We start from the raw sequence: 16,083 nt of genomic DNA, 5'->3' as shown, positions 1-16,083 counted from the left end.
ATAATCATCTCTTTATTTAATCTTAGTTGGATAAAAAAATTTTTAATTACAAACGGTATATTTGTTAATATGTAATTATTATTAAAAGGATATTCCAGAATAGTGGTGTACCACTCCGGTTTTTTCTGGCTATGCATTTTTCCAATGTCTTGTGACAATGAGACTTCTAATGTATTTTGGATTAATTGAGATTTAATTAGTTCACTAGTTTCTGATTTTTTCCAGGATAAGAGCTATAGAAACATTAAAGTCATTTACAATGCTTATCATTTGGTTCAATCAAGAACTTTGACTGCGAATTCTGCGCAGAGCTGTGAATTCTGACATGATTTTTTTATATAGCAAAAAACAACAGTTTAGTAGGGAGATTTCCATTGTCTCTAATTATAAACAAAAAATTAATGAATCTTTTTATAAAGAAAAGAGTTAGTTTAAATCTATTAAGTTCTAACCTTAGTGTGTATCCAGGGATATTATACTCTAGTATAAATATTTTATGGATGAATTTGTTTTAAATTATATCAAATTTTTTATAACTGGTAAGTCTCCAAATTGGGAGGCATATCCTATGGCATTAATAATTATTGAATTAAACAGTTTAAAGTGAACAAATATGTTCTTAAAATTTTTAATAATGAAAAACTTTGTAATAATTTAATGGAATAATTTCAATAACATTTTATTTAAGTAATTTCAACTATACATCAAGTAAATTATACAAAGAAGTCAGCTTTTAATAATTTCTTAAATATTTTGGAATACAATGATTTTATTTTTAGACACTATAAAACTATTTAAAAACTGGTTTTGTAAATTTCATAGTTTTTTTTTTTTTATAAATTTTATGAAGATGAAAAACTATTAGGAAAATGTTTAAAGAAATTATTAAATCTTCTTGTTATCTTCAAATTAAATTTAAATATCTCATTTTTCACTTAACATGCTTTTTGCTTTTCATATTTTTCTCCAAGTTCTTATCACTTTCCTTTTATTTCAGATCATCAAACCGTTTTTTTTTCTTCTTTTTTTTATATATTTTTTTCTTTTATAATTTTTCTTAACAAACTATTTCTTTTTTTGTTTGGTGTCACAACTCGGTGAATTTATAGACACTTGGCAAATTCATCTATTTAATTCATAATCTTTACAGAGACATGTTTCGGGCTTTCACTCCTCTTCAGTCTGTTACATAATATACATATGTTGTATCTGGTGAGCATCTGTCCGACACTGTCTGCACTACGTCTTTCCACTTACTTTCCCCTCTGTGCTAACTTGACTGCTTTCCCCGCATGTCTCACAGCATGTAACTTCTCCCTCCCAGAATGCTGCACATGCCTACAACTTTATAAATATACTTTTTAAGATATTTTATTTAATAGTTGTAACCAGCTTTTATGAATTTCTATGCTTAGGTTCTTGTTAATATTATTTTTGTCTGTAGTAATTTCGTAGCTTTCTTTAAATTTTCTTTTGTACCAATTTTTTTCTTTGTGTACTATTTTAACATCAGTTTTATTTATGCTGCAGTTATGAGTTGTGCAATGTTCGTAAAAAACAGAGTTTATTCTATTATATTTTAAATCTACGATGTGTTCTTTTAATCTTGTTTCCAATCTTCTTTTTGTTTCTCCAATGTATGCTTTTGGTGGTTCACATGTGCAAGGTATTTTGTAAACGATGTCAGTAGTGTTGTATTTATCTGGTTGTTTATTTACACCAGGTTTCATCTGCCGGATTCTTTTTTGTAAGTTTCTATAAGTTGGTGCCAGTTTTATATTTATTTTATTGAAACTTTTATTTATCTGTTCGAAGAAGCCACAAATGTAGGAGAAGGTATATGTATCTTTTATCTTTGTTTTGTTTATTTTCTAGTCTTTTATTGTAGATTTTACTTTCCCAGTTATTTATTATTAATTGTGAGTAGCTGTTTAATAGAAATTTAGTTCGTAGTTTGTTAAGATGTTTTTTCTTCTTCTATAGTGAGCTTGTTTTGTTTATGATTTTTTTTATATTCCATGTTGAATATGTTTTCTTTTATGTACTGTGGGATGTTTGAATTGTAGCTTATCATTTTCCTGATCTCGCATGGTTTAGTATGTCCGGGCTTGATCATATTGTCACAATCGGATATATATATCCCGATATCCTGATTGTGACAATATGATCAAGCCCGAAACCTTAAAAACTAATCTTATATACTAACTTACTACTAAAGATAGAAAAGGATAGATTTAAGAAGATATAAGAAATAGTATATAGTAGAAGCAGGGATACCTGGGATTTTTTGGTATATTTTACTCATCTGTTGTTGGGTGGCCCGTTATCGGTTTCTTCAATAAAATCCTGTCCTTGTCTTCTTTTCTTATACTTACTTTTTGCACTGCCTCATCGCCACTCTGATAATCCTCAGGAACATTTCCTTAGACTTCTTTCTAAAATCTCCAGTCGTTGCTAACTTCAACTGGAGATTCGTCGACTCTGAATGCTTTATACCACATCCATATACTTCCCAGTCTAGGCAAAGAATGTCTTGCCTGTTGTTTTTCTGGCCTCAGGGTTTTGTTCTCTTTTTTGTTCATCTTATTTCTCAGAACTGGTCATCCTCCCCAGGGAAAAGGATTATAAAGGAAAGTTCTAGAAGGAGAAAGAAATGAAGAACAAAGAAAACTAAAACTAACTTAAATTAATAATTACAATAAATATTTCATGCAGCCACACTATTATACTAAAGACTGTAGTTGGTTTTGATTATGTATCTTTATTACAGACAACTATGTTCACAATAGTATTGGCCAGTATGGATCATAAACAATGTTTCATATTTATAAAATTTGGTGAGGATCTGAGTTAGATGAATTGAGATCTTGCAGTTTTTCATAGATAATATAAAGTCTCATACCTGATCCTTCATCTCATAGAGAGTAGGTTGATACTCTTCAGTCAGCTGGCTGATTTTTGAATATAAACATATATTGCAATACAGATCATTATATAGTATAATATTTAAAAATATTAAGTGAACATTTCGAAGAAAATGGACTTAGTGAATTACACTAAAGAATTTATTTAAATTAGATTAAAATGAAAAAACAAAAACATAGATTCAGATTTTAAGAAATAAATTAGCTTAACTGTAAAAATATTCTTTTAGATTTAGAGATATATTTTATAAATTTAAAAAATTGTTATTTTAACTAATATTATTTAATTTTAATAATAGATCTGAAAATATTACTTAAAGAAACAGTTATCTTTAATAAACCAATGACATTTTTATTTGCTGATTCACAAATAGTAGATGAAATTTTTATGGAAAATATCAATGATATTTTATGCACTGGAATTATTCCAGATTTATTCAATTCAACAGAAGAAAAAATGGTAATAAGTTTTTTTTTCATTTATTTTATTTCGATATTTAAGTTTGTTTTATATTATAAATTCCTGAGAAAATTTTTCACATACATAAAATTGATATTGTAATTTAAAATGAGAAGAGTGCTAATGTTTTTGACTCAGTTAAAGAGGCATGACTTGTCTTTTGATTATCCATGTCTGAAAATGGTCCATTTGATTAATGAACCATTCTCACGCATGGATAATCAAAAGACAAGTCATACCTCTTTCAAATCAAATCAAAAACATTACTGCTTTTCTTTAAAAATTTCACCATTAAAAGTGCATTAAGTAATTCAGCTCTTACCACAGTGGCCAGTAGATTGTCATCTTTAAGATGAGAAACAGCTGTAATAAATTTAAAGTAAAAAAAAATGCTTATTAAATTTTAAATGAAATTTAAACGATTTCATTTAAAATTAAATAAGCATTTTGTTTTATACAGTTCCGAGACACAGAGTACTGTAAAACAGATAGAATACAAACTTCAATGTTTTGAAAATAAAATACTGTGCAATATCTTTGGATCAATTACAGTGAAACTTACAGTAGAACTCCATTTATCCAGATCCCATTAATCTAGATTTTTGGTTTATCTTGTTGTAAAACGTACATGGTGAAAAAGAGTCCAACAAGGGGGTAGGAGAAAATAAAACTACTTTATTTTTTTTTTTCACCCGCGTTTGATAATTTATACAGGATTATCGTTTGTATTCTGACATTCCTTGGACAAAGGTCATAAATTTTTGACACTCAGGCAGAATCGTTATTCTAAAATCTCACGACAAAAGAATTGAGGTACACGACGCGTTACAAAAGGAACACGAAAAAAGAAACTTATAACTAATTACTTAACTACTTATACTAGAGAAGGAAAAAAAAGGTGTAGGTAATAGGATAGAACCAGACAAGAACGGGTACCCAAACTTAGCTAGCAAACTTGTGGTAGTGGCTATAACTCAGGCCTTCTTGGACGATACAAAATTTGATGACTGCAGAGTTCGAATTTTCTTCTTCCTTTGTGTTTCCTTCGATAAACTTCCAGAAGGGCTTTTGTATTAGAATACTAGAGTTCCTCTCTAGATTTTGCTATGTTTGGCTTGCTGCCTCCTTTGTTCTCCCGTCGGTGCGAAATTGACTTGGAGACCTCACCAAATACGTTCTTACAGCTCGATGTCTCAGCCAAAAGTGTCCAGTCTATCTCTTTTTTAGACCCTCCAGGCTATCCGTTTCTTTTGTCTTATAACCAGTTCGTCGCCACTTACAGAGAGAGGTTTCCAGAAGGGGAAGAGGTTTCCAGAAGGGGAGAGAAGAAGGGGGACAAGGAAACAAAGGGTAGAGGAATAAAGGGAAATGAGAAATATATATATACAAATAAAATATACAAAAAAGGTATGGCGTAAGACCACAATCTGAATTACATTTCTCGGAAGTATTGTGATAGTCACGCGAGCGTACAATAATCCACGAGAGGCAGTACACAAAAAAATAACAACAATAATTTATTTTTTTCACATGATTAGCAATATACAGGATTCTTTCGGATTCCAACTCTTAATGTTATACAATATCCCAAACTGGGGCAAGGAATTGAGCGAATACAGAACAAAAGAACATGTTCACTACAAATAAAAAAAAAGTTGGACTTGTAATCTTACAATTAACTTACACTAAATTATAAACTAGAAAGGAAAGGAAGAATAGCAAGAAGTTTTAGTATGATAGAGGCGGTTATAAGGAATACCAGGGTTCTCTGGTATTGATGCTCTTCTGGTGGGGAACCATTCTAAATCATTTCTCACTGATTTTTTTCGGATCTTTTCAAAGATTTTCCTTTTACAAAGGACGTGGTCTCTTTCTTTTTACGTTAGCGGGGTCCTTTTTCTTTCTGTAGGCCACCTTTGTTTTTCTTTGCGCTTCTAGACAACGAGCAGAAGCGTAACCTCTGCACATCTACCTTCACCGAGAGTCCAACCCAAGAATGAACCTTCTTATCATTCTAGTAGCCTCAGGGCCTTCACTACCATTTGTTAACCTGGTTCATGGAAAGTGTTACCCAATGTTAACAGAAAATTCGAGAAAACAAAAGGAAGAAGAAAAAAAACTTAAAACTAAACTTATATCTAGTATATACATTAATATGGCATATTGCCACAGTATAAAAGATAGACGTATGGAAAACAGAAACATAAAAAATCAGAGAACTCTTAAATACATTCTTGCCTGAGTGTAACATTGCAGCTTGCAAAATTAACTTATTTTCTGTGAATCAGCATATGATGTTTGTAGAGACTCCCGCGGCAGAAGATCCACATAGTATATAAAGAAATTAATGTGAAAAGGACTCAGGCATTGGCCAATGACATGTTTGCTTAACAAAGAAAACAAACAATTTATTTTTGCAACATGTGGTGTGCTGGCATTCAGCACATGTGGCACAGTAACATGATTCTATGATTCATACAAAATTCTAATTTTGCAAATATAACTAATACATATCTCACGAACTAATAGATTTACACAATCATACCTTCCCTTTCCTCCATACATTGCTTGTACACAGTAGCCTGAGAGATCTCACGATAATGTATTGGGTCCTGAAAAACAATAGAAATGTATACATATGAAATGTTATGATTTCACAACTAATTGTCCTGATTGAATAATCAAATAGTCCAAGACACAAAAAATATCTCCCTCTTGATAGCTCACTATTCCAGCACAATGGAATCAGATTGTTCACTTTCAGTCAAAGATGTTCCTTCATCGATGGCGACCATCTTCTGTTTCAGCTGGGATGCTCCTGCTGACCTCCCACCTATTTTTCTAAACGAGTAAGAAAAGCAAGAGGCCAAAATATGAATGTTTGTCAATTTAGACTTCCCGCTCCTTAGATATAGATCTCTCTCACATGACTACCTTGAATCAATTACAAGGCTCCAACAGTGGCAGCTGAGAAAAGGTGACACTAGGGCAAAAAAGGAAAGGGTTGCATGACACACTGCGCAACAATAATAGCGATACAGAATAATGAAAAGGCGATACAGAATAATGGAACATTATGTATATATACAAAAGAAAAAATAATAATAATATACAATACATAGTTACTTAGCACTACATGTTCATTGTTTTGCATTCTGTGGGAATATTCTTTGAGTTTAGAAATGATTTAACAAGATATTAAGTTATATTTTAAAATTTTCAATTAAAAAAATTCACTACTTTCTTAATGAATAAAAATGCCATGCTTCTTACTTTGATCATGTAGAAATTAAGACACATCTTAAATTTGATACCAATAAACTGGGGTCACTTTGTGACACTTTTCATGTTTTTTTAATTTTAATTACCAGATTATTAAACCAAGTATTTCATTAGTTGTCATTTCAGGAAGGATTTTGTTGGAATCAAGAATTGAAATTATTGTTAAATGTTATTCGATATCATTACATACAATGCATTGTGTCACAGTAGTGTTTTGTAAATATTTTTCCGTTACATAATAAAAGGTTGGTTGTGCTGTTCACCCCTCAGAGAGCTGTTGGTGACAGTGACCTCATTTTACTCTTCCCTTTTCAGTGCTGATCTTCCATTAGTCAAAATAGTGTAATCTTTTGTGTTGTGAGACCCACGAGCGAGACAAAGATACAAAGTCGAAAAATGAATAAAATAAAATACAATGCTTTTATTAATCTGCTCATTACAATATAGGATTTTGAAGGATACCAACTACACTACTCCCACCAGATGTTTAACACAATTAATTATCTAATGGCTGTACAATATAGTTCCCCGACAAAGGATGCGCACATGTAGTTCTTTGTTTGACGCGGTATCCCAATGACTTAAAATTAGATAGGTTAAAACTAAATTCCTATAACTACTAATAACTATTGGAAGAAGAAGGCTTATAAGGACAATTAAGAAGTGAAAGTAAAGGAAAGAGGGTACTCAATTTATCAGCGAGTAGTCCAGGTACTTCTTCATCTTGACTTCCGAGTCTTTAACGTTTTATTTAGACTGGCTACCTGAAGATTCTCCTCCAGATCTATGAATATATTTCTTTCTTAATCCATTCTTCACGGTCTCCTTTAGTCAAAGCACTCGACAGATTCCACTTCCCAGCCTTGCCGCCACGCATCTGTTACGTCTTGTCTCTCTCCCAGGAATGAATGCTCAAACTCTTATTTCCCCCTCCAACCTTGTAGCAGACTATTGTTTTCACTCCACCTCCTGGTGGGCTAGGGGGAGTTCGAATTTCCAGAAGTTTGAAACAAAGGAACAAAGGAAAGTTGAGGGAAGGATAAATTTAGAGAAATAGAATATAAAATTAAAATAAAAACTATGCAAAAATATAATGGCATACAGCCACAATCTTACTTATATTACAGTTATACAATATAAATATGGCATGTAGCCACAGTGTAATATTTGTTCCTTTCTTACATAATTAGTTACACGAGACTACCTAGTTTTTACTAATCTTCGAAAAGCAACATCTAGGCTAACAGATTTAGCATTCTCCTTTATTTACACATAGAGTTCTTAATTGTAAATTTATTCTTTTAAACAGTATTGTGAAAAATATTTGCCACAATTTTACTCTATCACTTGGGGTAACTTTATAACAGCCTATTTGTTGCATAAATCTATAGTGAACCACATGTTTTCCTGTGGTGATAGCTAAAAGGTAAAAATGGGGAAACAAAAGAATAATTTATTAGAAATACTAATTTTTATTATTTATCACAAAACAAGCAATTTTTAATCCTTCAATAAACACTAAATTTATCTTTATTATTATCAGAAACATAAAACTAACAATTGATATTGAATGCAGAAAATCTTTTTTCAAAAATAAGACAGAAAATTCATCATTTCTTGTCTTTTTCTTCAGGCTGCTGCTAAGATTTTCTAATTTTCATTGTGTGAGATTAGGATGCTTGATTAACAACCACAAAGAGTACTCAAACAAAGAAAACATTTATTTTCCTATCGCTATGATGTACAGATTCTTGAATTAGATGCCAAGTAGTCTCAATTCCACTGCTCAACACTAGAGACATTTTTCTTTTATCTTTACAATCCACAAATTCATAACTGGATTATGACATGTGACAAAGGTATGTGTCTGATGGTAAATGGGTACCCAAAGTTTTCTGTGTCCAAAAAAAAAAATGGTCACAAGCACGTGGATTGATCCCGTTAATTCGACAAATCCGGGCTTCTCGTCTCGCTTCTTCTCAAAATAAATCACTGGGTTCGAATTATTACGTCTTCACTTTTTCCCTTTCGTTATCATTTTATAAATCACCAACACTTAATTCTTCGGTCGCATCTCTCTAGACCAATCCGCACGGAGCTAAGGTGTGCTGGAATCGCTGGACACATGTCTCTACCTTCCGAGGTTTGAACCAAAAAGTGACCTCTCTTCCTCATAATTGCCCTTGGGCTATCGATCCCTATTGTTTCACTTTGACCATATAAGGAAAGATATTCTGAGTAAGAAAATTCTAGGAAAGACAAACAATAGAACAAAGAGGAGAAGATTTGCAGGAGATATAGAAATAGAAGGAAAAATAAGAATATAAAAATACGCATATGTAATTACAAAATTTATATGGCATACAGCCACAATTGTACACCATCTTTTCACTTTTCCAGCTGTTATATATAACAGAGGGAAAGTATGGCAAATAGGTCAAAAAATGATCACTGAAGATTTTTATATTTTTGGACTCGGAACCATGAAATAGCGAGAAATGCAAAGAAACATTTAGGGGTTTTCTCTATGTATGGATGTTAATTTGTGTATGGGGAAAGCACAATTTTGTTCACTTTCTTTGAAGCTTAAAAACTCCTGTGCTTTTTGTTGAAAATTTCTGAAATTTTGCAGAGAGGTTTGTGTATTAGTGGGATTGATGCTATTAAATTTTAGTTGTTTAAGGTTGACAGGGTGGGGAGATAAAGGGGGTCATGTGTCATGTTTCAAGTAGGGTCAGACTTGATGATTTTACTCATTATTAGCATTTGCAATTTTTTATGAAACCCATCCTTACCCTCAAAATTAAGTTTTTTGGCATTTTATAATAATTAAAAATATAAAATGCTTTTAGTAATAAAATATCATAACACATGGTACCACACATGCAGTTTTAAATGTTGCCAGGAAACTTTTAAGCAACTTGTTGTTGGATTTTTTTCGTAGTGATAATTCCACAGTAATACATCAGTTCAAAAATTACAATTGCCAGTTCTTGTCTTGTAGGTTGAATCTCCATTTATTTTGCTGTTTGCATCTCATAATTGTAGCTTCACAATTCTGCAATTTATCTCTTTGTGTTTTCCTCAGATTCTTCAAATACTGTCATAATGTAACCCTCAACTCTATTCTATAGATCAGAAGTGTCCAAACTACGGCCCGCGGGCCAGACCCGGCCTGGCAGGTGATTTTATCTGGCTTGCGAAGGCTTTTGAAAAATACTGATTTTTTTGTGCGAACCCATTTGATTTTCAAAAATGTATATCGAAAATTGAAAAAAAAATGCAAAAATCATATTTGATAAAAAAAGGATTTAAAATGTAAAAGAGTTTCCAAATTTAAAGTAATTTGTGTGTAAATTTATTTCTATGTTTGGGACTACCTATATGTGAGAACAAACTTTTTCCAGGGTGAAGTATCTGAAATCAAAGTACAGGGCAAATTTATCGGATGATCATTTGCAATCATTGCTTATAATTGGTGTTTCAGATTTTAATCCCAACTTTAAAGAAATTCTTCAGCAAAAAACACAGTTCCATCATTCCCATTAAAAGTTGCATGAAATAATTTTCTAATTATGTATAATTTAGCTACATTTGTTTAGTATTGGTGTATCTGCAATTAACTGTAAAAAATAAAATTCAGTGCTACCTTAGTCATAATGAGATTTTTTAATTCACATATTCATGTGGCCCGTTGCAAATGTATTTAAATTCAATCTGGCCCTTGAGGCAAAAAGTTTGGACACCCCTGCTATAGATTATACTTGCTGAACCAATTAATAAAAATTAATTGTATTTATAGATAATTTTAAGTAAGGATAGTACTTAAACATATTTTTAATACATCAACTGTTTTCAAGTTCTTAAAACTGAAGAAAGTATCACATACTTCTTACACCATTCAATTTCTTAGTTATCAGTCAGAACACTAATAGTGGGAAAATGTTATGTTCTATACTTCCCAGTTTAGCATTAAGTAACATTACTGTATAGGCAATTGGAATATTACCTGCAAGTAAATTTTGAAATGGATATAAACTCACCATATACAAATTAATTATAGCATCATTCTAGTATGATGCTATTAAGTTTCCACTGCCCGAAGTCACACAATCACTTCAGTTTATGGTATTTATTTTATTTTTATATTTTCAAGATTGTATATATATAGTGATTACAATTTCTTGAAAAAATATATTATAGTGATAATAAGTAATTTTATTTCTAATTTTAAACAATTTAAAATTTTTTATTTCGACATTGTATTTTACTACAGATATTTTCAGAAATAGAGAAAACTAAAATAAATTCTGTAAATTATTCTAAAGAATTTCTGCAGTATTGTGAAGAAAATATAAAAGCTAATTTGCATTTAATTATATGTATGAATCCTGCTAGTAATAAATTTCGGTAAGTTTTTCCCAAAATTTTTATTTTGTTTATATTTATATTTTAAATACATTTTGATAATATTTTTTTTTTATAATAAATATTTTTATTTGCATTAAGGCAAGCCTTGTTACAGGGGGTTATTTTTCCAGTAATTTAATAGTATACATTTGTTAATCAACATTCATCCAATATACATTTTATTAAAGATTATAAGGACATGACCACCACACAGGTCAGAATTAAATCAAATATTGATGCTGACCCGTGAGAAAAGGTCAGCATCATATTTAATTTGACACTCATCACTTGTCTCAACACTGACTTGACAATTTTTAATGGACCTTGAAACTTTCACTTGAAATTTAGAACAGTATGCTTTTTTTCCTGATAATCAAGAATCTCAATTACCTTTACACGATATTTTTATCAAATAAGGCATTTTATTTTATCACTATTTTATCATCTCTATGATCATACAGGTGAAATATTTTCAATTTCCCAGTCTAAAACTCATTAAAATTCTGACATGCAAGTTTGAGTCTTACTTAGAATCTCTCACTTTACAAAATGTATTCCTTAGATGTCAATGGCATATTAACAAGAAAATATGTAATTAGTAATAAATATTAACAAGGACTGATTTGTCTGTTTCAGTTGAATTTTGTTTTTTTCAATAGTTTGTCAAGTGATGAAAATATTTTCAGTATTTTAATTTTATTTTATCAGTTTTTTGTTACTATTATTTATTTTTATTCTTATAAATTTATTTTTAGTATTATTGGGATTGTGGTTTACAAATTTTATTTTTTATCAATGTTTTGTGTTTGATTTTTTTTTCTTGTTTTTGTATATGAAGTTATTAATTGAATAATTAATTGTTACAAATATTTTAATGGTGAAATCTCTAATTACTGGCTAGGTCTTCACATACTCACTGCAAGAACTCATAACACTTCCTGTTTTTTCACCTCTTTATACTGCTTTTTACTTTCATATAGATCTTTCTTTTATTGCATAGCTTCACATCTCCAGTAGAACAGTATTTATATTGCAATTTTAAACTTTTATAAAACTGAGTGTAAATCCATTCTTTATAATATATAATGTAATTGTTTTTTTTTTCTTGTGTGATTTTTACTTTGTTATTTATTGATGTTTTTTATTTTATTGGGGTTTTTTGAGAGGAGTGGAAATCCAACCATCTTTGATGTTTTCAAATATAGATATAAATAAATAAATAATGATTTATAACCATTTAATTTCTATTAATGAATATTAATGATTTGATCAGAGGATCTTTTCAACAACACTACACCACACTGGGATATAGTTAACAACACATCACATATAGTTAACAATATAGATCTTTTCAAATAAACAGTTATCTTACAATTTACTATAAAATTTTAAATAATATTTAAAAAGATAAAAAATATTAAATTTTAAAAGTATTACTTAAAATTTAAAATATTAGCAATAATATAACATTATAACAACAATAAGATATGTTATATAAATAGTAATGTAATAATAAATTAGATATATTCTTTTTTACAGACAGCGAATAAGAAATTATCCTTCGCTTGTTAATTATTGTTCAATTAATTGGTTTTCTGATTGGCCTCATGATACTTTGTTAACAGTTGCCACAAAATATCTTTCAAATGTACCTCTAAATAATCCTGTTGAAGAAGTAAGTAAAAATTATTTAAATAACTTTAAAATACATAATTATTTAATACTAGCTGACCCGGCCACACGTTGTTGTGGCTCAAAATGTATCTATTATAAATGTATAACACTTCTCTCGCAGGAAGGAATTTCAAAAAATCCCTTCTTAGTGTACATTCTCTTGACGAACCCTATTAAAACGCAAAAAACCGCATGCAAAATAGTATAAATAGAAGCCGAGTTCTTCACAGTAAGCCTTAATCTTGTCCCTTTCCCCGCTGGGGAATATCGAAAAATCCCTTTTTAGTGTATATTCTGTTGACGTAACCTATTAAAACGCAATTAAAAACGCAAAAAACCGCATGTAAAATAGAATAAATAGAAGCCGAGTTCTTCACAGTAAGCCTTAATCCTGTCCCTTTCCCCGCTGGGGAATATCGAAAAATCCCTTTTTAGTGTATATTCTGTTGACGTCACCTATTAAAACGCAATTAAAAACGCAAAAAACCGCATGTAAAATAGAATAAATAGAAGCCGAGTTCTTCACAGTAAGCCTTAATCCTGTCCCTTTCCCCGCTGGGGAATATCGAAAAATCCCTTTTTAGTGTATATTCTGTTGACGTAACCTATTAAAACGCAATTAAAAACGCAAAAAACCGCATGTAAAATAGAATAAATAGAAGCCGAGTTCTTCACAGTAAGCCTTAATCCTGTCCCTTTCTCCGCTGGGGAATATCGAAAAATCCCTTTTTAGTGTATATTCTGTTGACGTAACCTATTAAAACGCAATTAAAAACGCAAAAAACCGCATGTAAAATAGAATAAATAGAAGCCGAGTTCTTCACAGTAAGCCTTAATCCTGTCCCTTTCCCCGCTGGGGAATATCGAAAAATCCCTTTTTAGTGTATATTCTGTTGACGTAACCTATTAAAAACGCAAAAAACCGCATGTAAAATAGAATAAATAGAAGCCGAGTTCTTCACAGTAAACCTTAATCCTGTCCCTTTCCCCGCTGGGGAATATCGAAAAATCCCTTTTTAGTGTATATTCTGTTGACGTAACCTATTAAAACGCAATTAAAAACGCAAAAAAACGCATGCAAAATAGAATAAATAGAAGCCGAGTTCTTCACAGTAAGCCTTAATCCTGTCCCTTTCCCCGCTGGGGAATATCGAAAAATCCCTTTTTAGTGTATATTCTGTTGACGTCACCTATTAAAACGCAATTAAAAACGCAAAAAACCGCATGTAAAATAGAATAAATAGAAGCCGAGTTCTTCACAGTAAGCCTTAATCCTGTCCCTTTCCCCGCTGGGGAATATCGAAAAATCCCTTTTTAGTGTATATTCTGTTGACGTAACCTATTAAAACGCAATTAAAAACGCAAAAAACCGCATGTAAAATAGAATAAATAGAAGCCGAGTTCTTCACAGTAAGCCTTAATCCTGTCCCTTTCCCCGCTGGGGAATATCGAAAAATCCCTTTTTAGTGTATATTCTGTTGACGTCACCTATTAAAACGCAATTAAAAACGCAAAAAACCGCATGTAAAATAGAATAAATAGAAGCCGAGTTCTTCACAGTAAGCCTTAATCCTGTCCCTTTCCCCGCTGGGGAATATCGAAAAATCCCTTTTTAGTGTATATTCTGTTGACGTAACCTATTAAAACGCAATTAAAAACGCAAAAAACCGCATGTAAAATAGAATAAATAAAAGCCGAGTTCTTCACAGTAAGCCTTAATCCTGTCCCTTTCCCCGCTGGGGAATATCGAAAAATCCCTTTTTAGTGTATATTCTGTTGACGTAACCTATTAAAACGCAATTAAAAACGCAAAAAACCGCATGTAAAATAGAATAAATAGAAGCCGAGTTCTTCACAGTAAGCCTTAATCCTGTCCCTTTCTCCGCTGGGGAATATCGAAAAATCCCTTTTTAGTGTATATTCTGTTGACGTAACCTATTAAAACGCAATTAAAAACGCAAAAAAACTGCATGTAAAATAGAATAAATAGAAGCCGAGTTCTTCACAGTAAGCCTTAATCCTGTCCCTTTCCCCGCTGGGGAATATCGAAAAATCCCTTTTTAGTGTATATTCTGTTGACGTAACCTATTAAAACGCTAAACGCAAAAAACCGCATGTAAAATAGAATAAATAGAAGCCGAGTTCTTCACAGTAAGCCTTAATCCTGTCCCTTTCCCCGCTGGGGAATATCGAAAAATCCCTTTTTAGTGTATATTCTGTTGACGTAACCTATTAAAACGCAATTAAAAACGCAAAAAAACGCATGCAAAATAGAATAAATAGAAGCCGAGTTCTTCACAGTAAGCCTTAATCTTGTCCCTTTCCCCGCTGGGGAATATCGAAAAATCCCTTTTTAGTGTATATTCTGTTGACGTCACCTATTAAAACGCAATTAAAAACGCAAAAAACCGCATGTAAAATAGAATAAATAGAAGCCGAGTTCTTCACAGTAAGCCTTAATCCTGTCCCTTTCCCCGCTGGGGAATATCGAAAAATCCCTTTTTAGTGTATATTCTGTTGACGTAACCTATTAAAACGCAATTAAAAACGCAAAAAACCGCATGTAAAATAGAATAAATAGAAGCCGAGTTCTTCACAGTAAGCCTTAATCCTGTCCCTTTCCCCGCTGGGGAATATCGAAAAATCCCTTTTTAGTGTATATTCTGTTGACGTCACCTATTAAAACGCAATTAAAAACGCAAAAAACCGCATGTAAAATAGAATAAATAGAAGCCGAGTTCTTCACAGTAAGCCTTAATCCTGTCCCTTTCCCTGCTGGGGAATATCGAAAAATCCCTTTTTAGTGTATATTCTGTTGACGTAACCTATTAAAACGCAATTAAAAACGCAAAAAAACGCATGAAAAATAGTATAAATAGAAGCCGAGTTCTTCACAGTAAGCCTTAATCCTGTCCCTTTCCCCGCTGGGGAATATCGAAAAATCCCTTTTTAGTGTATATTCTGTTGACGTAACCTATTAAACCGCAAAAAACGCATGCAAAATAGTATAAATAGAAGCCGAGTTCTTCACAGTAAGCCATAATCCTGTCCCTTTCCCCCCACTGGGGGGAATTTCGACATGTATATTATATAAAAACACGTGCGTATTCGAATGCAACGTTGTGTCAAAATTTCAAAGGAATCGGTAGGAACAAACGAACGTTATATTTTATTTATATAGATAGATAGAAAATGATCTGCTTTAGTCCATTCTCACAGAAAAGCAGAATGCCTCACAGAAAAGCAAACTTAGGTCGTCGGAAGTTAGCGCCATCTGTTGGACATAAAAGCCTTAATCCATATATAAATATATTTTTGAAGGGGGGAAATGGT

At 31.5% G+C, this 16,083-nt stretch overlaps 1 protein-coding gene across 1 annotated transcript in view; it reads left to right on the top strand.

The window, feature by feature from the left end:
• The window catches only part of LOC136980687 (dynein axonemal heavy chain 2-like), a 647,596-nt gene that overhangs the window by 468,184 nt on the left and 163,329 nt on the right, over positions 1-16,083 (top strand). Inside the window, exons 44-46 of the mRNA XM_067276853.1 lie at positions 3,224-3,384; positions 10,943-11,076; positions 12,616-12,751. Coding sequence (XP_067132954.1) covers positions 3,224-3,384; positions 10,943-11,076; positions 12,616-12,751 — 431 coding nt within the window. The remainder of the gene's footprint in view (positions 1-3,223; positions 3,385-10,942; positions 11,077-12,615; positions 12,752-16,083) is intronic.

Source organism: Centruroides vittatus, unplaced genomic scaffold (assembly GCF_030686945.1).
Source record: "Centruroides vittatus isolate TY-2023 unplaced genomic scaffold, ASM3068694v2 contig_717, whole genome shotgun sequence".
In the NCBI taxonomy this organism is placed as follows: Eukaryota; Metazoa; Arthropoda; class Arachnida; order Scorpiones; family Buthidae; genus Centruroides; species Centruroides vittatus.
Note: the sequence above shows the minus strand (reverse complement) of the source record. Positions and strands in the feature narration are given on the sequence as shown.